A 23899-nucleotide genomic window follows, 5' to 3' on the forward strand; every position below is an offset into this window, starting at 1 on the left:
ACGGGAGTTCGGCTGGATGCACCATAGCAGGCACACAGTATTTCTGCATTTCAGATGATTTCTTTGCTATCGGAGATACTGGGCCTACATACCCAGCCCTCACGCGCTCCTCAGAACAGAATCAAATATCCTGGCAGCAATGTCACAAATGACTCATGAGTGGTGGTTTCCTTCCCTACACAAGCCAATTCTGGAAATGTACCCTTTGGTCTTGATGTTATCCTCCCGATGTACTCAAATGACAGCAGCCATTCATTCATTCATTCATTCATTCATTCCTTCATGAGGTAGGAAGATGTGAAGCTCTCAAAAAGAGCTGGCGAGAGCCCATAAAGCCTGATTAAGCTCTTCTAGGTTTTGGGGATGAAGCCAAGAAAAAAAAAAGCCATCAGGTTCTGATGTCTTTTCATCCTAACATTTTGTTCACGTTTGAATGAAATGCAACCAGTTAAAAAAAAATAAAATCCCTGTTTCCCTTTTCCCGCTTGCATTCCCTATAGGCACTCTGGCAGCCTGACAAAATAGCAACTGAGAACAAGCGCTGCAGGGCCAAGTGCCGGCTGCAGCCCAGCTCCGCGCAGGGAGTGCCGAGGAGCCGCTGGGACACCAAAGGGAGTAGCTGAAATTTTACCCAGCCAGGTTGCTGTTTGCACCCTTGATTCCCCAAATACTTCCCACAGGACACTAATTTGGGATTTTGCACAGAACAGAGCAGGAGCTTCAGCAGTGCTCGGAGTGGCAGGAGAGCAAGCAGCCTCCCCGGGGGCAGAGGTGTCTCCATCAGCCTCTTCCCCTGGCACCAGGACAACCCAGTGACAATGTGTGGTGTCGGGACTGCTGTAGTTATATGGGTGCATATTTTGCTTTCCCTTTCAGAAAGAGCAGAAGACCTTATTCAGAAATTTCACACTCACTTTGAAAATTAAGCCCTTGAGAGCCTTTTTTTTTTTTTTTTTTTTTTAATTCTGAAATTTAAAGCTGTTCTTGCATCTTAAGCACATAGGAGCTGACATCTTAGATCAGACCAAATGTCCTTCTAGGCTAATATCTTCTCTCTGACAACGGCCAATAACAGACACCTAGGGAAAAGGGAAAAATACAGGGCAAGTTCTTTAGCTCTACTTTAGCCTCCAGAGGAGCAAAAATACGCAGCCTGCCTGGTACTCCCTCAGTGGGCACACCATGGACTCACACAGAGTGATAATGGGGCACGTTGTTTGGTACCCTACTCCTTTCCTAATACCCTCAACGTTCAGTTTTCCCTTTGGAGAGCTACTGGGGGCTGAGCTGATCCTGCCACAAAAGTAACTTTTATAACACTGAGAAACAGTTCTTAATGGCTAATTGTCAGCTCAGGACCCAGTATTATATTTGCAAAGTTAGGACCATTTCGGCCTGCATGCACCCATTTATTCCCATCCACGTTAACTCCCTTTGCCATTTTGTCATCAGTTGTTCAGTGTCCTAAGAACCTCCTGCAGCTCCCCGCAGGCAGCCCTCCTCCTTTACTGCGCTAAAGAGATCAGGGCAGCAGCAGCAACCTTTCTGCCCTTCTTCACCCTTTTCTAGATCATTTCTGAGCATGTTGGCAAGTTGAGATCTTTGCAAGGATCTGCTGGTAATCTTTTCCCATTATGAAAATAACCATTCCTTGTCACCACCTGTTAGTTATTTGTTGATGAAAGGAGTTTCTCTACAAATCAGGGGTGCTTAGTTTCTTTAGTAGTTTTGGGTGAGGGATCTTGTTGGATCTCTCCGTCCATACACTTAACTGATACATCCAAAGGATTCTAACATCTCTGTAATGCACAACTCCTTTTCCTTATATCACGATTATCCATGTGGCTCCTACTTCCATGCTTGAACAGTTCCTGTTAATTTTCCTATTAGACACTTTCAGGCATACCTGTCTGCAGAGCAAGGCCCAAGCCTGTTAATAATGTCCTGTGGATGGGATGGATGCAAAAGCATCTGTCTAGAACAAAAACTTACCAAGACAAAAATCACCCCAATCCAGGTTAAACAGAAAAATCTTACAAGAAGTCTGAATTAAAGTAATGTATTAAAATAATATGTGTATCATCAACTTTGAAACACTAATTTTCTTCTAGTGTAGAATTATTTTGTATGCATGCACGCACATACGCCTATCTACACATATAAAATTTTCAGACCGTTAACCAACAATATATCCCATTATGGAAATGAAAAATCAACCTCCAGCCTAACTAACACTTAGGAATCTTTTGCTCTAAAGCTGACACTAAACACAATTTGACAAAGGAAATAAATTATATTTAATTTGTGTGAAACCTGCAACTACAAATTCTTACTGTTTCAGTAATGCTACAATTTTTTTCCCAGTTAATTTCCTTTTCTTTTGTCAGACTTTTAGAAAAATCCTCGAATTTGGGCTTGCCAAGCCTCTTCCAAAGTTGCAGCATAGAAGCAAATCATGAACGCAGCAGCTAACACACCTCTGCAGCCATCCAGAAAAAAACACATATCCAACATACGTCTCTTCTATCCGAATTTGTATTTCCTCTGAGAAGACAATAAATGCTTGCATTTCCCAACAATTTATCCTACCCTATCTGCCTCTCAAAACCACTCTATCACCACTGGGGAATTAAACATCAGATTAAAATAAAGAAAAGAAAAGCTGTCTGAATCTGATATTCTCCACCTCATTGACTGCATCAGCAGTGCCTCAGCAAAAGTAGTCTTTTAAAGCGTATTACTTAGTACCCCAATATATATTAAAAAAAAAGAAAAAGAGTAGCTTTCACTTTCATCTACTTGTACATTTTTCATGTGGGTAAGCATGGTAGTTACAAGCCATACATGCTTACACAATTAATTGTTTTAATATATATTTTATAATAATTTCATTCTAAAAAGCTTGGAAGAATGCTAGTCAATAAATAAATGTATAATGTTCAGATTTTTTTCCATTTTGGCTTTAATAAAAATATTATTACAATATTATTACTTGAATCCAGAGATATTTAGTAAAATGAATACAATTTGGTTGGTTTGTTTGCAGTATGAGAAGAAATAGAAATAGTCATGGATCATTACTCTGCTCTTTATTACTCAGAAACATTACTTGTATTCTGTCCAACCACACAAAAAATTTAAGGAATTCCTATTGACCAGTGACTACTAGTGGATTGACGTTGACCTAAAATAATTCTGATAAAGTCAGAGCAGGAGATATCTCTCCAAAGACTGACAATATACCCATGAAGTACAATAAAGATGTCTTTCTAAAGGATTATCGCTGTGCAAGAACTAATAATTACTGGACAAATATGTGAATTTATGCATCCCCACCAGCTCTGTAAACATATTTATTTTAATTATGGTTACTGCCCTTTTCTAGCCTCTGATGACAGCCAAGTCCCAGCTGAGAAGCTCCTGACTTTGTTCTATCTCTGGCAACGTAAATGTGAAAAGATAACATTTTAAAAAGAGGGAGACAATAGGAAGGGAGCCGCACCTTTGCAACGCTCACAGCAAGCTCCTCTCTGCTTAATGACGAGAGCACAGTCCTTGGAGAGCGTCGGACACTTCTCCCTTTTGCATGTCACTTCCTTATTCTGGAAAAAAAAGAAATAGACAGACAAAAGCTATTGCAAGCAAACCAAATCCACGGCTACCATTTCTTGCGATTGAGAAATAAAACATGAGGCTAGCAACCTACTCTTTCAATTAGGAGAGGTCCTTGTGACTCAAAACATCTTTCTCCCTTTCAAGGAATGCAGTGGAAAACAAATGGTCTCTGAATTATCCAGGAGGCCAAGTAAACGTTGTTTAAACTCCACTTAGATGGTAATTCATGACCGCTACCCATCATGGTACAGAAAACATGCCCCACTGAAGAGATGCGCTTCACTGAAACGAACAACTAGCTACACAATGTGCTTGTTAAAATACCCTCGGGGTCTTGAGGTGCTGCCCCATGAACCACACAGCTCAGGAACCATTTCTCAGGGTGACAAAAGGACAGACGGCTGAGGAGGAGGTGGCAACCTCAGAGTAAATAAAACTCTGCCACTGCTGAAAGTAATTTTTAGCTACCTAGAGGTCCTTCAAAGGAGGCTACTATTTACTATACTAGAAAAGAGACTCCCGTAATTCATCTTTCTTCCCAAAATGCTGAGAATCAATGAAACACCGCAAGCAGTTGGAATCACTGTGCATTATAGTGTCATCTTTCTATGGCAAAGAGCCAGCGATGGCCAAGGCCAAAGAGCACGTTGACCACATTAAGGGTTGTCAACAGAGGATGTGCGACAGCGGGCAGGAGAAATAGTCCAATTTATGGCCTGCCTTGCCCCTGTGGTGTCAACCCTGCCTTTAAATAAGGGCAGAAAACAAATACTTTGGGCGTTTTGTTCAGTAAAATTTTGCTATTTGAAATTCCTGGCTAAGAGTAGCCCTCTGAAGTCACCTCCACCTATAATTAGTAGCTCAGTTCATTAAGTGACACAGGTGGCCATCTACTAAATGCAAGCACCCACCTCGCCCAATCTTATGACTTAATTAGAGACCAAAAAATCAAAGGGCTAGAAAAATGTAAATCATAAAACTCAAGGAAAAGAAGCTGTGCTTTCCAGTCTTTTTCTTTTGCTCCCTGTGGCCTTATTCAAGGTGCCTGTGAAGGACAACACGCAGCTTTTATTACACTCCAGCCCTTTGTCTAAAATCAGACGTTTATTTTCTTCAAAGTCACTGCCTGATCTGATGGGAGCTATAAAGGCATTTCAATCTTATCAGTGTAAATGAGGACTCGCTCTGGCCAAGCTGGTGTGACATCAGCAAATGAGAATCAGGCCCTAAAGTGCAGCTGCAGCCACACAAATGACTACTGTAAAAAGCCAGGTTACTGCTGGTTACTGCTACGTGCTGGCAGCTCTGCATCGCTCCAGCATTGCAGAGCAACCATCAATGCCATTTAACTGATGAGTTAAGCTGAATTTACAGCAGGTCTGTAGCTCTGGAGTGGCACAAAGCAGCCATGGCACAGCCCAACAACTTCTTTTTAGAGTGCAGGGTGAAATCCTGATTCCCTCTAGGCAAACACAGTGCCCCTGACTTTGCCTCCGTACAGCCTGTTGAAGGGCAGCAGAATCAAATTTACCAGATCGACTATAAACAGTCTGTCTTTTAAAGGGCTCTGTGAAGTTCTGATTCTCTTTAATGAGCGTTTACTCAGGGAAAGATTTAATAAGCCCAGCGGCCCCATTACCTTATCTGTGGGAAAATCTGCATGGTGAAAGCAGGATTGAAGGAAGGGGGATTGAATCCAGTTTGGAGTATATTCCTTGTAGAAGGTGATTTGCCCAGCCACAGCACTTATCCTGCACCCCTGCAAGATGCACAGTGCCCTCCTGGGCCGAGCCAGCTGGGCTGGCCCCACACTGTGGTGTCCAGTGGGAAGCTACCTGTCGGACGCCCTCTTCAAAGGAAGAAATTATTCTTGCAGATGGCAGCGAGAGGGACAAAAAGTAGAGCACAGCTCTGTATTTCTTTCCACTCCCTGATTCCCAGGGGACTTCTGGGGCAAATGCCTCATTTGCTAGCTCAGCCTAGCATCCCAGGCAGCCTCGAAGCCTCTCCCCTGACACCAGCTGCCTCCCTTTGCCCTCAGGTATACCTTGACACGGCTGCTTCTTGTTGCTGATGCAAAATGTTCCTAAGGACGACCCCAACATGCATATTTCAAACAGGAGATACTTGCTAGCTACCATTCCTAAGGAAAAGCCTCCTGTTTCCCCCACATCACTTAAACCAGAAATCTTCTCTGCCAGTGATGAGTTCGGAGCCGTTGAGCCAACCCAGGGGGCAGGAAAATTTGGATCTTGCTTTTCTGCCCTTATCACCAGCAATGCTGGCGGCCCAACTCCAAACTCAGGACCTGCATTACCGGTGAGGATGGGAGTAACTGGAAAGAGAAAGCAAAACTGACCCAGGCTGTAGACCCTAGCAGCCATGTTTTCTGTGAGGGAAGATTTTGGAGTGCATGTCCTGGTGCCAAGGGCTGTTTTACATTAAGCAGCTGTTCCACATAAAGAACATTAGCAGCCCATGGTGCAGCAATGCGAAATGAAGGGTCCTTCCCCCTTGAAGGGTGTGTTAAGCAGTAGGCTACACATCATAATTCCTTTCTCTATCCCAATGGACCTTGAACCACTTGCTGCTCAGCGGCCCAGCTTCAGCAGCAGAGGGGCTTGTTCCTCGTGCTCCCAAAAGGCACCGGTCCTGACCAGGAGGATGCTTGTGGGGAAAGGAGGAGATGAATCTTTGAATTGCCTCTGGACATGGAGGGCACCAAACCTGGATCCCAATCTCAAAGGTGAGTTGTTACAGCATGGTGCTAAAAGGCGGGCAGGAGGTGCCACACTGACTGTGCCCCTCCACTCCATCCTTTTTTTAAAGAAAAGAAGCAAGAGCAGCTCTGTCCCTTGGAGGAGGAGCTGCATCCTCCTGTCTGCAGCGACAGCTCTGTGTCTCCCAGGTAAACAGAGCTAATCCCTGCCCGCATGAAAAGGGCAGCTAAGCACTTCGGTGGGGCTGGATTTGCAAAGCTGATGTTCCCCCTCTCTAGCTGGTATTATGGGCAAGCCCCAGCCAGCTCCAAAACCAGTTGTTTCAGATGCCACCCTGAGATGCCTAAGTCCCTGCCCATCGGGGCTGGGATGCTCTTCAGGGTGCGACGCACAGCACAGCCCAGCACTGCTCCTTTTGGAGCTTTCTGCTGAACAGATATATGGTAGAGCCACAATTGCAACACACTGCCCTGGCGTAGCCTTCACAGCAAAATCTCTCGTGTCCTATGAAGAGATGGGTGTAGCTGTGGAGAAACACATCCAATTGCCTCTTGCTGCTTCTAGGACCGGATTTAATTGCAAAATTCTTTCAAAAAACCCTGTTGTTTTATCGCAGTGCTATATGTTGCGGAAAACTAGGCCAGCAGATGTGGAGGAAAGGGTTAATGTACCATGCTGATCAATCATAGGACAGCAGCAGATAAAACAGGGCTGGTAAATCATTGTTTAGTCTGTTGGAGTCAGGCATTATCCAGTGCAGATCTCCTGGGCCCACTGGGTGTAAAAGTACAAAGATAAAACAAAGAGCAATTGTCATTAGGAGCTTGCTTTTTTTTTTTTTTTTTCTTAGTTTTTTTGCCTTCGCTTGGTTGCCCAAATCACTGCTTCTAATGTCTACTTGTCCATCTGCTTGTTTCGATTTTGCTGCCTCCTTCCCACCCATTTCACAAGGGCAAGGCAGAGGGGGAGAGCAAATGCACTTCAGCAACAAATCCTTTCCTTCCAAATATTTCTGCTCCTGCCCCCAGTCATCATAACATTTCATTACTTGTCCCAGCCATACATTTAAAAAGTCGCTAAGTAGCTGCATGCAGGAGAGCTGTATTACCAAACCTCCATCTGTGTTGTCAACAGCGTCTCTGGAGTTGTTGAAAGCTCTCAGATACTTTGATTTTTGCTGTTCTTAAGAGAAAACTTCTTAGACGGCAACATTCAGAAGCCAACAGTTATGGGAGGGTAGGGGATTTTTTTTTCTTTTGTTTAAAGGACATGCACTCTGGCACCAAGAAGTGCGGAAGAGACACATGGCTCATAAATACATAAACCGTTTGCTAAATCAGAAACCTGGGAGTCAGTCAAATCCATAATAGGATCCCAAGATTCATAATAAATAACTTTTAATTACAGTCCTGCACAATAGTTATTTTAAACAGATGGTTTATAGATTCACATCTGGGTTGTTGTTTTTTTTTTTTAATTTAGTGCTCAGGCACACACACAAAAAGGGACAGAACCTCAGCTAAGGTTTTTATTAGTGTTGGAAAAATACGTATTTTTTTTAAAGAGGTCAGGCTGCTCCAGAACAATGCTGCCACAGCTGACGCAACTCCCCAGCCAGCGCTCCGCTCGGCGAAGGGTTTACACTGGAATCCCAGACTCCCTTGGAAAGGAAAATTTAAAGAAGTGCTGGAGGATCACCTTGGACTCCTCTCCTGTGCTCACCGAGCCCGACTGCTGGAGAACTTGCTTTTTAATGCGTTTGGGGAAAGATCAGAACATTTTGTTGGGTGCCAGTGTTTCTCCCCTCTCCCACGCTTTGCCAGTGGGAACCAGAGGTCTCTTTAACTTGGCACGTAAAGGTGATGTCAGATTCCCATACAGGAGAGATACACTAACCAGACCTAATAGCAGTGTTACTGCTTCGTGTTACCTTTACTACAACCTCCTCTCAACGCAATTTGTTCACCTTCTACATACACCTCATATTTTTACCTTCCATCAAAGAACTCCACACAAAATCGCCCATTCTGGTGACAAAGTATATCAAGCTAACGGCCCTAAGCTCATGTGGTACAGTTAAATAAAATACCAACATGAAAAGGAAAAAAAAAAAAAAGAAAAAGAAAAAAAACCACTAAAAAGAAATCTGAATATTTGGCAGAGGTCTTGGAGAGGACGTGTGCCAAACCACAGCTTGGAAGCCACAGCCAACTTTCTACAGGGTTCCCCACTGGGCTCCTGCCGGTTCACAGCAGCCACCAGGAGGATGGCTCTTTTCAACCTGGATTTGGCTTGGAAGGGGAAAAAAAAAGTAAAATCCGGAGTTCATTTCTTCAGGGCTGTACCAAGGAGTGCCTCTATCAGCAGTACCCTGAGCCCGCTGTGGTGCTGTCACAGCTGGCTGCTGAAGACCTTGCAGATGCAGGTTCTCAGAGGGCTGGATTTCTATGGTGAGAGTCCGATTTTTTTTTTTTCTTTTTTAATGCATTGAAAATGCTTTTAGAGGCTTGCACTGCATTTCTGGTACCCTGAAGTTATTAACTATTTATATTGAATAGGAAAAAATGTTGTTTAAACTTTCATTTAACGAAAAAAGGCTGTGTAGAGAAAAATAATAAAAGCAACAGAGACAGATTAGGTAGAAATACAAACTACCACTAATGGCTAATCCTGGAAACATTTGGTTTTTACCATTGTTCATCACAGTCCCACTAGTAACTCTAACAGGACTCCCCACCAAGTAGTTCAGAGTGTCCTTAGGTTTCTGCCAGGAGAAGCCTGTGGGATCATCCACCAAAACAATAAAAATTTGCAAACAATGGCAAAAGCTACCCCCAGGGAATTTGGGATGCGGCTTTCAAATATGCACATATGACCTCAGGAGAAGAAAAAGCCATTTAAAATTAATGAAACAAGTGCACTCGAGTCACATAGGCAACATTTCCACTGCAAAGGCATAGGGCAGGCTCACGCTGCATGCCATGACCCACACGTTCTCCGGCCACCCTGCTGGCTCTCTGCCAGATGTCACACGTGGCCAGAGCATCCTCTTGAGTGTGCCTGGAGCCATGCTTAGCCCATGCAGGCCACAGGAGCAAAGGTTTGGGCCAGCGCTGGCCACAGGCTCTGTCCCTCAGCAAAGCTCAGGAGCCTCAGGCTCCCAAGCGTGTGCTGCACCTACGCTTATGGAGAACAGGCTCAGGCATGTGCGTAAGTCATGGTCTAGACAAATCCTGAGGTGTTTTCTGAAAATAACACCCTCGCTCCCTTGGCACTCCTGCCTGGAACTCAGTGTCTCGGGTCTGACCTACAAACCTTCCTTTAGCGGGTGGAGCTGATGCAAGCAAGCCACCCTTGCTCATACTGGGGGGCTGCTGTCTTCCATCAGCCTTTCTCTGCCTGAGCAAGAGCCACATGATTTGGCTTCAGGGAGGAGACACCACTCCCGAAGAAGAGATGTTTGCAGACATTTCGAACCACTGTTAAGGGAGATGAGCAAAAGGTCTCATTTCCCTTGTTCCCCTCCAATTATCTGGTAGTACTTTTTTCCTTGCAAAAGCAAACAAAAATGGTTTAGCACAGTAGGTGTGTTTTTAAATTCAAGGTGGAAAAAATATTTCCCTATGAAACAATGTCTGTTCTCTGCAAAATGATACAGTTCTCTCTGTTTACCCACATAAACCTACAAACACCAAGGCATATGCTTCTCCCCTCAGAGAGAAAAGCCCTATGATTTTAAGCATGTCTTCAGTTTCGATGGGAGTGAAGCCAAACATATGCTTCAGTACTTTCAGCATTAGATCCTTGCCCGTGGCACAACATGACCGTGCTTTCAGAATGAATTGCATTCGATGCAAATGACAGTATTTCATAAGGAACAAAACATGCCAGGTCAGTTCACGGAGTCTTTCTTTCCTTTTGTTTTTTTTGAGCAGAGCACTTGGTAGCCTCCGATTTATCCCCTCATCCCCGTAATCTCTTTAGCTTATCTGGCCTCTCCCTGTGGTGGTGCTCAGCCAGCATCAGCCATCCCCTTCATAATTCAAGCTCTCCCTGCTCCCCAGGAAAGATGATTAAAACAAAGGCCCCGCTGAAAGATGACACCAATTTTCACTGCAGACGGGTATTCCCCACCGCTGCGAGGAAGGCATGAGTATGCGCAAGTCATTCAGGACACATCACTCACAACCCCTTATAGACTGAACAGATATTTTTTTTCTTTCTTTTTTTCACTGTGCTTAATGATGTTCACCAGCATGAGGAAAGTGACCTCAGTGGCCTGCTGCAATCCCAACGCTCCCCAACAGCAGCCCGCTGCACTGCTATGTGGTGCAAAGCAAGCGCTTTCTTCCTCTTAATATTTGTTTCCGTTAATGTAACTGCTAAGGCTGCAGCTGGGATCAAGGTCCCATTACATCAGACGTTGTATAAGCACGTGCAAGGAGTACATGCCTGCTCCGGTGAGCTTACGGCAAAGTAGACGCAGCCAGACGCAATGACCGTAACTGCAGATTAACTTAGTGAGAAAGCCAGAGCAGGATCCAGATTGCTCAGCTCTCCATCTCCCTGCCTCCACCTCAACCTCCAAGTGCCACTTCGCATTAGAGTTCTTCAGCTGTAAAGTTAAAGGCAAAACTCTTTACCCATCACCAGAATAGCAGGATAGTCTTCTAGGAATAAGAGATAGGTTCTTCACGTGTTTCACAGTAGTTCATACTGTAGTTTGAAAAACTACCTATAGTAATCCAGGAGCCAGCTTTTCAGGGAAAGGGTATGCACCGGGGTTGCTGTGGGAGAACACACCTTTGCATTTCACAAGGTGCATGCATTTCAAATTCATGGCTTTTCCCGTGAATTTTAAATATGTTTTTAAACCAACAAAACCCCCAAATTAATAGTTTTTCTATTTTGTCAATGAAGCATTCGTATTAATTATCAGTCACCCAAATCTGATGCCAATGCCTAAGAAAACAGTAGTCACAGGCAATACCTGTCGATCTGAAGCCAAGTGTGCAAACCTGTACCCGTGCCGCTAGAAGAGGCTATGGCTCGCTGACTCAACCCTATGAGCTTACGATCTCCCCCTTGCTAGATGTTCCCAGTCATTCAGATCAGCCAGCAAAACTTTTCAGATCATCACTGCCCAATTTATTTTAAGTTAAATGAGTGTCTTAAAAGCGTAGTGCAGCTTAGCCTGGTTTACCCTGACTGAAGCTGACGGGGCAGAATTCATTCTCCCAGAGAAGTGAACAGGCAGCTGAGGGCCGTAAAATCTTCCTCTGCCTCAGGCTGATCCAGAAGCCATCCACACACAGCTGAAGTCAGTAGATGTGGAAGAGCATCTGTGCCCTGGGTGCGTTAGCTCCTGGAGCACGCTGCTCTGCTGATCCCCCTTACGGGCCATAGGACGGGTTGGAGGAGAAGTTGCCTCATATTATCCCCCAGCCAAACTGGTCTGAAAACAATCTAAGAAAATTCTGACTCAGAGTAAGAGACAGCCCCAAAAAATTGTTGATGAAGGGACTGAAGTATTATCAAGCCAAGTTCATAGAGGGTAAAGAAGATTGTGCCAAAGGTTTAAAATAACTTATTAAATCATTTGAATTCAACACTTTTTAGATGAAGCCACTGTGCCACGTTCTAGCCCATCTCAAAAATTAACTCAGTCCCATCGAGAGTGTCCTAACAACACTTTTGCTTCTTCACTACTGCCATCCTAGCCCTATAGACCGTGTTCAGCTTATTTTCCTGCAGATGTTGCCAATGAGAGAAAAACAAAACCATGAAAACAATAAAAGAACACCTAAAACTGAGTCCGTCACTTCAGAGTTCCTGGTTTTTGGATGAGATAACTATATCTTCTATTACAGAGTTAATACTGACCAATAGTTATATTTCTTCTACTTATGTGAATTAAAAAACTTAATCTGGCATTTATTTAAAAGAGATGCATTGACTGTTTGGTTATTGGTGTTTGGTGTTTGGGTTTTTTTTATAAATATAATTTCATCACATTTTGATGGGCTAAATCTACAAATATATTATCCAAACAATTGTTGCATCTTTATTGCCTTCTCTATCTGAAGTCTGCTTACTCAACCCTTACACTGGAGATTTAGGCAGTGGCAAATGCTCTAGTTTTGGGCTTGAGCCTGTTCTAAAAACTTTGAACAAAGCAGCCCTTGAGGCCATGTACTTCTTCAAGAGTTTAAAAAGCCCAATGGGCCTCCTAACTTACTCTGCAACAAGTCATATCCCATGAAGAAACTCACTTCTGTACAACACAAAAACAGAGCTAGATTAAAGAAAAGGGAAGAAAAAAAAGCAAGGTCCCCTGCTGCTCTGTCTGGCCAGAATCATGTCTTTTACTGCCCATATCCTCTAAAGAAACGATGCTCTCATGATATATTACCCTAATACATCACCAAGTGACAGTTTTCTCATGATACTGTATCCTCAAAGATGTGATGCATGCCAGAAGCAGCAACAGGAGACCTCGGCTGGGGGAGGGAAGGGGGAGGGTTTTCTTATTTTCTTCCAAATTTTTAATCTACATTTTTTTTTTTAATGTTACTTTGTCAGGAAAATCCCTGTCAATCCTAGCTTCATAATCCAGAGGACTCCTAGAAGTTTTGCAGTAGTAGCACAGCTTTTAAACTGGAAAGCACCAAAAAAAACCCTCTTCATTTAATTGAAGCAAGTTTTGAAATGGGACCAAAATGCTTGAGGAACAACAACCAAATAAAAATAGTAGCCCAAAAGAAAGCAACAAGAGTCTGTTTTCTATTACAAAATTATTTAGGCAAGACGCCTCCAGACACTGCTGGTTTAATGAACTTGCAAGAAAACTGAGCGCTGACCCTGCATTTGTTTTCTTACGTGATCTTGCCTGTGCTACACAGTGGTATTAGCAAAAAAAAAAAGCAGAGGCCACTCACAGCAGTCTGCAGAGAGAAGGGGCAGCCCCCAGCTTGTTGCTCTGTATAGAGAAAAGGGGGAAGAAACAAGGATCAAGAGCATTTCAGGGAGGACTCCTTCAAGGGGGCAAGAGCTTTTATGGTCTTTTAACGCTGCCTTCAACTTGCAGGGGCTCACTCCTTTCTGCTGCAACTGCTCCGTGCTAGTAAAATCTCAAGGGGCAGCCGGGAATCCTGACTCGTGGATGGCTCGTGGCAGCAGTTATCCTCAAATGGGCTTCATCCAGTTGGTGCCAGCGAGAGAAGCTCAAGATCATGGGAGAATTTAGTCCAAAAAATGTATGCCACCATCATGTTTTATTTGACACATCTCATTTCTATGTGTTTATGCTTCATGTCTACTCACACTTCTGACAGATGCAAAGCTTCCATCAGATGCAGAGGGGGAAGGTGGAATAAGCTTTCCTTTGTTGCGATCAACTGCATTGCCAAATGAAGTTAGACTGTGACTTTCAAAACTTGAGCCAACGCTAGAGCTACTAGGAGAAAAAGCTTATTTTGACTCGTGAGCTAAGCAAAAGTGATATGGAAGTCACTAAGAGGAAACTTAAAGCCAAAGCTGTCAAAGTTGCTTTCACAGTTCTCAAGCTGACTTTGACCGTACTTTGTGGCCTGGCCCTCGCTGCTTCTGGGTGAGATGTAGAAGCCCTCACTTGCAGCCCTGATCGCTTCGCCACATGACAATACCCTTGCAGTCAATGAAACCACCCACGCGAGTTCAGAGGTTTGAGCCGAGCTCTGCAGCGCAGACACATGCACAATGCCCCATGCACTGCGTAGACCCAGTTAATTAAACAGTTATTCTTCAATGTTGCTCTGGAAAGAAGTCTACTGTCCAAAATAAGAAACTCACAATGCACAACCACTTTCTGCTTGAAAAATCCAGTGGTTAAAACAAGTTTTTGCATAATCGTAGCCCTGCAGGGACAGTTCTCACTTCTGAACAGCAAATTCCCTTCTTTCTGTTTTGCACATGTACAAACAAACAGATTCTGCTATGTCCAAAGCCTGCAAATCTCAACTACAATAATACATTGAATAGAAGCCATACAAGCAGATTTTTCCTCAGCCTGTGTTCCCTTCGCTCCTTCCTCTCCCCTGCCCCACTTGCTCTGCTGGAAGTAAAAAAAATACCTGTTTCTGACAAGTAAATGGAGCTGACGTTAGATTGAAGCTCTGAGGTGAACGGGGTATGCGCGAGCCATTTGTCATCTTGACAAAGTGATTTTCGGTCACCAGTGGGACACTTTAAAGACATCTGAACAGTTGGCCTTGACCACCAGCATTTCTTACAGCTTATAAAGGGACCCATGGGACCACGAACACAACCTGCTTTTGGAAGTGACTCCTGCAGTGGTACCTCTTGATAGTTGTAAAGGCAACGTGACAGATCAGGTGCTATTAAGATCTTTGCTAGCAGGTTATATTTACATAAGTATGGAGCGCAGATAGCATCTTGTTAACCCAATTAATGAGATTCAAATGTCAGGAAAGGGATTATGCCTGGCTTGAAGTCCACAGCGCTCACCAGGCAGCCAGAGGTGATTTCACTGTGTGGGATAGCACTGTTCTCTTTGAAGAGCAAGATCTCAGGCAGCAACGCTACTACCCGGGCAGCTGGGGGCAAAACACAGGAGAGGTGGAAAGCCAGCCTGAAATCCAAAGGTTTCACACCTTTAGCATAGGAAGGGCTCTTTGTGATGAGAGACTCAAGTGCTATGTACAAATGAGAACCTGGGACTAAATTGAAGAAAACTAAAAAGTATCCACTTGAGGTCTTGGAAACTTAGGGTTTTATTAACTGTACCTTCTTCTGCAATTAGAGAAAGCCCTCATTGCCAAGTCACTGCCCGATCTGGGTTGGAAGAGGAACAGCATTTCATCCAGCCTGTCCACACCGCTGAGTTTTACATGGGCAGTTGAAACGCACTTCTCTAGCCCAGAGGAGAATCTCCTGACCAAGACGAAATCACTAATCTCTGCATCAATGACTCTCGATACACTTGACAATAAACTGCTTTTCTCCCACAGCTGCCAGCTGCGAAGCTGTATGACACAAGAGGAGGTGCTCCTGTCTCCCAGGTCAGAGCAGTGAACCCCGAGTGGAACAGCGTGAGGCACTCGGCCCCAAAACAGAGAGAGAGTGAAGTTTAGGGTAAGGGCTTATAGCCAGCAACTGCTGTCAGCTCTACTTGGCACGCCAGCTGTAAGGAATTCCTGTTCTGAGTTTTCTTCTCAATGGAGGAGACCAGAGATTTATCACGGGCTGCTTGGTCCAACAGCCCAACCACAGCACTGCTCAGTGAGTTAACCTAAATCCTTTGATGGCAACTACCTTATGGCCACAGTCACAAGTTGTCCACAAACACACAGTAGTAACAATAAGTCTCTAGAAGGTGCTTTAAACCCTTTTAGACCTCTGGTTCCAGAGTCAAACATGGGTTTCCTTGAGTCACATCACATCCACATCCTCTCAACTAAAGCTCTGTCTCACCAGTGGGTTTTGTGCTGTCTTGTATGTAAGAGGCACTGCCCAGTGAACAGCCTGGAGCTGCCTACCCATCCCTGGAGATGACCGCCTTCCAGCAACCCTCCCTTTTCTTGTAGGCAATTGGCTTTCTCTTCTCCTTTTTGGCTCCCACCTTTGTATGTTTCCATATGTGGATTGATTTAATTATGCCAAGAAACCTGATGGCATCAAAGATACTCCTTTTACAATAAAATGATTACACATAATTTTAGGCACTGAATATGTACCCTTCGTGTAACAAATACATAAAAGCAATCAAACTTCTTACTACCACAGCCTAGAGTTCTAGATATTTTTTAAAATTCCACTTCAGATTAATTTTTGGGCCAAAGAGTTTTTGCTTGGGAATTGGAAACCTTCCCAAGTTAAACTGGACACACACATTTTTCCAGAAGCTACACAAATTGCACGTTTTTTCTGTTTCCTCGGCATTTTCATGTTAAACAATCTCTGGTTCAGCATCAGTGCACTATGCTGCATCTTACATGTCCACATCAGCAAGTTTCTCCAGAAATGCTTAATCCCTTTAGATCACAAACTAAGCCTCAAGCATGCATCTGTTAAAAAGTTTTCTTGCACTACCACACCGTCAACATTTTAATGTATAATGATTTTAATTGTCCAGCATTTTTTTATCCACTGCTTTTACAAACAACCCATCCAACACCCTTTGGTTTACAGGCTAAAAAGCCTGCATGTTATGCAGTCTACCTGCCAACATAATTTTATTCATTTATTGTAATCAAAAGCATTTGCCAGGTTGCACACCAATCCACCTAACCCAAGTAACTGCTCCCCCCAGAACAGAGTATTTGTAGGGATGGGGGGGAGGGAAACAACTGCTAAATATGAAAATGATCAACTGTGCACTGCCATATACAGAACAGAAAACAATTATTCTCTTACTCTCTGTCACAAGAAAATGATCAACAGTAGTAGGAGAGCCTGCTGCTCTTATCAGTATGTTAGGTCCCACAGGCAATCCTTCAGCTAATAGCCTTATCTCCAGCCCAGCCACCCTGCCTGGCTCCTTCCTGCCCTAACGATTTCCAAGCGGCACAACCTCGAGGTGTTTCACTAACTGGCACAATCGGATCATAACCACTACAGAGCCTTAGAGCAGCCGTTTATCAGCTCTTCCCCATCTCTCCCAAACCATGCCCCAACGGCACATCACCGCCCAGACAAAAAAAAAGGAGGAGGAGACAACCTCAGGGCAATCAAGCTCTGTTATTCTTCAGCCACTAATAAATCATAAGGCAAACCAGAAAAACAGATGCAAATGTATGCCTCTAGCTGGCCATCAGAATGCATTTTGACGGTTCCAAATCTTGAGGAAGATCCAATTCCCATTGAAGCCACTTAATATAATTGAATATAAAGATGTCAGAATAGCTAAAAAAAGCAAAACAAGAAAACAAACCCCCAAACACACAATGTTTAGGCTATGAGCTATCAGAAATCTGATTGTCCCAGCCAGGGGTCTATGACACCTTGGCTTGCATCCCCCTGGGTAAGGAGGAGTGCAGAGCTGCTGTTTTCATGGCTCAAGCGAGATGTTTAGTTACAGAAGAGGAGGCGAGCCATACCACGGCTGTCTGGGGAGAGGGGCAACTGGCAACTGCTGTAGCCAGCAGGGGAGCTGAGGTGATGCTGAGCACCTTAGCAGCCCAGGGATGAGCAGTACCTGGGGTTTTCAGTGTGAAGTAGAAACGGCAGACTTCAACTTCTCAAGTCCGGCACAGCTCTGGACACTGAAGCCAACGCAGTGCTCAGCACAGAGAAACTTAAAACTGAAATGGAAGTGTTTACATAATTGAGGAATTTGCACTAAATATCTGATTTACAGAAAATTTCAACACTGCAGGTTGGGGTTTATGCATACATAAGGCAGCACTGCTACCGTGCAACCGACTGCAGATGCCCTATATGAACTAGACCTGCTCTGGAGCAAAATGCAATGTAATCATAGCTCTAAGGCAGAGCTAAAGACAGCCTGATTCAACCCTTAACACTGAAGCTTTGCAAAAAGGTTTGCTTAAAACAGGGACTCAGAAAAACTGGGACCTCAGTTTGTCAGGGAAAACATCATCTTTTCCATCATTTTCATGGCATTTTATCACATTTCCATCTTTTGTGCTTACAAGCACAGGTAGATCTCCAACTCTAACACTATTTCATAGTATAGCCTTTTGCCATAGCACTTCACAGCACAAACATACAATGCTTCCCTCTCTGGAAGATCTAAGATACGATACAGAAAATGAAAATGACAGCCAGGAGGTTGATGTGTGTGGAACGGATAAGGAAACAAGTAAAGAGGATGCAAATCATAGACAACGCATGAAGACATGTTATTTTTTCAGTCAGGCGGTGGTACATGGCTCTAGTTTAACATCCCATTTTGGACCACTACCTAGAGCAAGTGGATTCCAGGCGCAAGGGGAAAATGGAGGGGAAAAAAAAGCAGGAAGAAAGTCTAACAAATATATGGCAGAGATAAAAAAAAAAAGTATATGATACTCAGGTCTCAAGGTCAGCTCCTGGGGATGAGAAGGGCTGGGGTCCACACTGTGCTTGGCACCAGGGGGCTCAGCACTGAATTCACCTGGATGCAAAATGCTGCACAGAGCCCAGTCGGACAAAAGGTCAGACCAGGAATTTTTTATCTGCAGCTTAATGCATAAGATGGTAAGATTCAGAGGAAGTAATTACAGCAGTTATTAGGTACAATATGAGCAAGCACTGGTATGACAGCCATTTTAATAGTAGTATTACAGGTAAAAGCTTTTATACAATACTGTCTTTTCTTCACAACCGCCTTTTATTTGACCATAAGCTCAATATAAAAAGGTTGCATTTTCATTTGATTTTTTGGTTGTTGCTTAATATTTTTCTTACCTCAAAAATTTCTGTTAAAACGTGATGGGGAAATAAAACCAGATATTTGGTGAGGAAAAAAATATCTATTTCTATATAGCAGCACAAAGCAGAACAGCAGAAGTACTGACACTGTAAGCCATTCACTTACAGGATCATAATTCTTAAAAAGACCATTAACAAGTCAACGGAAGAAACTTGAAAGCTAATAAAAACTATATACAGGTAACTGTATGCTTTTAAAATGCCATTTTGATATTGGACCAGTTCTTTAATAATGTTTTTCTTATTGGCAATAAAAAAGTGCCTTAACCTAGACTGATCCATTTTGCACTTATTGTAGACACATTCCAAGGACATTTGCAACTAATATTACATTTTTCCATTTAGTTTACGGCATTTTTGTGCCCTTCATATTTTTCCACATATTATTTATACATTTTAAATATGTTCTTTTGTATTCAAGTTCTCTAATCCTTTATTTATGCCAAAAAGAATCTCATTTCCATACCTGATGGATAGGATCTTCATCATCATTACAGTGACATATCACCAGCTGTCTTCCAAGGAGGTTTTGCCAAGACCTATAATCAGTTCAGCACTGTGTGCATACGTACATTCGCTCAATGCAGCTGCTTCTATGTTAGAAATGTGCAAGTGGTGAACTCTTCACTATCCCATGTGGTTCGAGAACAACATGAAACGGCTCCTTCAAGCCTGCAGATTTCCAGAAAGGCCTCGTCATAATCATAAGTCACATATGACTGTGCATCATGTCTCCAAACTAGATGTCACAATAAAGCATAGCGAACTGAAGGCAAATGTGCCTGCACAGCAATGTGCCACAATGAGGCAGCTCTGGAATGTGAAGCGAAGTGCAGAAAGTGGACTTCAGAAGGTCCACAGATGGCACAGACACAGCACCCAGCTATACAATCTGTACTCAGCCCTCAGCGGAGAAAATTAGATGAGATGTTGCACAAGGTAGTACTTGGCCAGGGGGGCCATACCTGTATATGGGACTAAACTGACTTGAACACTGCCTCAACACTGCTGCTGGAAACTTTGAGAATCAAGCTAGAGTCACCATCTTCTACCCTAGACAGTTTCTGTTTCACTCTTAGGCAAGCCAAAGCCTTTTCTTACAGGTGTTGCATGAACTAAGAGCAAGTACAACTGAACGTGCCTGAATTGTCCTTCAGGAGAGTCTACCAAAGCAATCACCTCCACAACAGGTCATTTAACCATCTCTAGGCTCTTCATGCAACTCGCTTTGCACTTGCAAAAACATCTTCATAAACGTATTCAAACACACACATTGTTCTTCAGTCTCCATTACAAAGCACACGTGGGACACCCAGCTGTACCATGCCAGACATGGCATTATGACTGGGTTTTGCTTTCAGGGTTTGTTTTTGGGGTGTAGGGTGTTGGGTTGTTTTTCGTTTAAGAGAGGGCATATACATCTGTATCTTTTTTAAACTGGATAAAAACTAATAAAGCTTTCATCATGTTGGAGCATGTTTGTGTTCCAGGAACCCTTCATACACGGATCAAAACAACATTCTCTTTTGCAGTAACATGAGGGTGAAAACTACCAGTACACTACTGTATCATAGACTTTGTTGTCTCTTTGTTTGTTATTTTTGTGGGTGAAGAGAAAGCTGATTATATTATACAGTAATAAAGACCAAGAATATTTAAATTGAAAGAAGATGCGGTCTTGGAAGATTCTGTAGTTGATATATGTAAACTATCGAAATTAAATTAAATCAAATAGGTATGAAAGAATTGTTTGATGATTTTTTTTTTTTTTTTTTTTTTTTTTAATATGCACTACTCCACTAAAAGCCATCTGGGATGCATTATACCTTGACGCAACAACAATTGAATCCTGCTGTACTAAAACACTGCCATCTCCACTGAACACGTGTCAAGCACTTGCTCTCAGGCTAGCTGTGTGCTTGTGCATTGGCCACAGAAACCAACCATGCTATAGGTAAAGAATCCCAGCAAATCTAGTAGCTTTCTTGCTTTAGTCTGCAATACGGAGATGGTTTGTTGTTTTTTTTTTTTTTTTTTTTTTTTTTTTAAGGAGGTCAGGGACAAGGGTTGAGGTTATTTCTTCCACTTTGTGGTTTGCTTGCACTGGTTTCATTGCTCTGTTGGTTCAAGCTAGGTAGAACACTAGGTCTTATAATGATGAATTTAACATAATTTTTTTATGAGCAAAGGTCAAATTCTACATTGCACATTTGGATTTAAAAGTGGAAATTTAAACTACAGAATGATGTTTCATGCTGAATAAAAGTTACGCCAAGCAAAGCTCTGATTTCTAGTTTCCTGAGCTCCTGTCTCCAAACTTTTCTCAGGTTTCCGACACTTGGTTACACTTTGTGGCTCACATTTATTTCCTTCTGTTCTGGATTTAGGTGATAAAAGGTTGAGACATATGATTACCACTCCTCAGGTGCAGTTGGCACGTTTGAGGTGCAGGCTTGATGGAAGGGGGTTGGAAAAGAGGCAGGGGAAATGGTACTGGTTTAGATGTGGTTTGTCAAGATCACTACTGGCTTTTATCAGCTGTTTCTTGATACAACTCACATTGTTCTAAATTATTTTGGAAAAATGAAAAAAAAAAAAGTGAAAGACCTGTTCTCCCCACAAAGAACAATGAGAATAAAACCTTTCATTCTCTGGGAAAAAAAACAAAACCAAAAAAACCCCCCAAAAACCACCACACTTTTGCAATTTGAAGACCACTCTTAGCTGAGGTATACTTATCTATTCCCTTGCAGTTCCTGGCTTCTCACCTGTCCCTTTCAGCTGGCATTTTTGGGTTTTAAAAATATATACACCACTGGCCAACGGACAGGTTATTCTTGGCCCTCTGCTTTGTTCTGGCAAGGTGCTCAGAGTCCATGCAGATGATGATAAATGAGCATAAAATGACGTGGCTCTCAGCACCGCCACCACTGGCACCACCACCTGTCATCGTTGTCACTGCTGAGCTCATCTCACCTTCAAAAACTCAGCACTCAGAGGTTTAATTCAAGCGAAGTTAATTCTGTGATTTTTTAAATTCTTGTCCTATAATTATGCACAGATTCTCATCTCACCTATTTCCGATGGACTGTAGCATTTTTATGTCTTTTCCACGTGTGTGTTGAAGTACATATTTCTTGAAAGCAAATGCCATAATATCAGGTGCGAGCCTACTTCTATTTTGAGTTTTAGATGCCTTCCAGCCAGAAAGCTGTACCAACAAAAACCCTGCTACACTTGATCGTTTACCGTACTTGTACCAGAGTTGAGCTTAAATATTCCATGCCTATTTTATATCCTGACACCCATATAAAAGAAATCTAATCGAAAGTTCTCCCAGTATTCTGTTAATAGCATTTTTCCCCTAACATTTTGAAATCATCAGTATACAGATAACAAAAAACTTACCAAACTGTGGGAAGTTTTCATGTTTATGAAGTTTGTTTGTACTAACAGAAATTTACTCATGCCCCCACTACCCTCAGCCCAAAACTTTCACATTTCAAATATAAAGATCTGAATCTGTCATACATGATATGTTTGAGTTCCTCAAACTGCACGAGGTATGGGAAATACTCATAGGGATTTAAATAAACTTGTTTTTCCACAGATGTGGGAGAAAATTTTAGAAGAGAATCTTCGCATTAGGTAGTGTAGTTATATATATATGTACGCTTGTGGTCTTAAAACATTTAATAACTGGAATAAAAGACTCAATTTCTCAAACCAAATAAAAATAATTCCATTATGGATACCATCAAGATTATGTGTTTTTACCTATAAACATCATTGCCAATTCAGACAAGTTCTTTAAAACGCAAGCTTTTTTCAGTCAGCTTTATAACCCAGTTTCATCACTTTGATTTTCAGAAGCCAGCAGGACGTGAGGTTTTCTTACTACTTATCACTAAGCATAAAATAATTTCACAGTCAAATGCTCTCTATCTTTTTCTTTTTTTTTTCTGGTACTGTCAAGGGCCACATCATTATCTGAAATAATAATTTACCTTTTTTGACAACAATATTTTTTCTTCACAAAGCTGACTGACTTAGTCCTTGGTACTGCCCATCACATCCATCACTTTCTGTTCTTCCCCCTCCTCTGACACAGAGCTCGCTGCAGCTTAGAGCATTTTCCATCCTTTCATCAGAGGAGTATTTAGCTATAAACAGGGCTGCAATGGGAGGCTCAGCCATGACACCGCACCAGTAGGCCACCCTGCACTTTTTACGTGACCTAGAATAACAATTTTTCCTGTGTAGCTTCTGTGTATCTGCTTTACCCATTAGCCCTAAGCACTAAGGGTGCCAGTGCTTCCTCCAGTTGCTGTGTTTAACAGCGTGTAAGGCGAACGCACAAGAAAGCAGGTACTTTCAGTTGCCTGCTGCCTGCTTTGTGCTCTTCCAGTACCTTGAACCCTATGGAAAGCCAGGTGGCGTGGCAGCTTTCTGGGGAGAGTGTATCTTCTCAGAGATGCGGAACCACAGCCATTCAAGGTGGAAGTGTGCAGAAGCCCAAGGCGCACTAGCTCTAACAGCATTTTGCAGATAGAAACAGCAAGCCATAAATCAAAGTTCTCAAAACCGCTGGATTGTGAAGTCAGCTTTAATTTGCCTTTGCCCATCCATGCTACAGATCACGCACTGGAGATCAGACATGCCAAAAACCTGGCATCTCTGCAGCCTGCCTGTTGACAGAGAGACAAAGAAGATGATGAGTGTGTTCATACTGTGACTGTACCACCCACATCCACTTGTAAAGTGGACGAGCATAAAGTGAGAAGGGATGGCTTTGTAGTCAAACCATTACACCAGCAGTTAGGTGACCTGAGCTTTCAGCACAGTCCTACAAGAAATTCCTTGTGGATAAACCACAATCTTTCTTTGACTTTGATGTTTGTCTTTTTAAAAAAAATTAAAATGGCCAATTCTTGCAGTCAGCTTTTGTATTGTTACAAATCTTGCAGTAATTAATGATGTTCTTTGGAGATCAAATTCATCCTTGTTTATTAAGTACTTAGAGATTATTAGTTGGACAGCAATAGACCACTGCTAGTGTGTTGTAACTGTAAAAGCTCACATTGAAACTATTGTCTTACAGATGTTAAAAATGACCATTTTTAATGGGCATT

The 23899-nt window shown here is 42.8% G+C and overlaps 1 protein-coding gene across 2 annotated transcripts in view; it reads right to left on the reverse strand.

Annotated features, from left to right (window-relative positions):
• Window positions 1-23899, reverse strand: part of BMPER (BMP binding endothelial regulator) — a 145234-nt gene that overhangs the window by 116886 nt on the left and 4449 nt on the right. For both annotated transcript variants that reach the window (XM_056338526.1, XM_056338525.1), the window contains exon 3: window positions 3503-3602. In XM_056338526.1, coding sequence (XP_056194501.1) covers window positions 3503-3602 — 100 coding nt within the window. The remainder of the gene's footprint in view (window positions 1-3502; window positions 3603-23899) is intronic.

This window comes from Falco biarmicus, chromosome 4 (assembly GCF_023638135.1).
Source record: "Falco biarmicus isolate bFalBia1 chromosome 4, bFalBia1.pri, whole genome shotgun sequence".
NCBI lineage: Eukaryota > Metazoa > Chordata > Aves > Falconiformes > Falconidae > Falco > Falco biarmicus.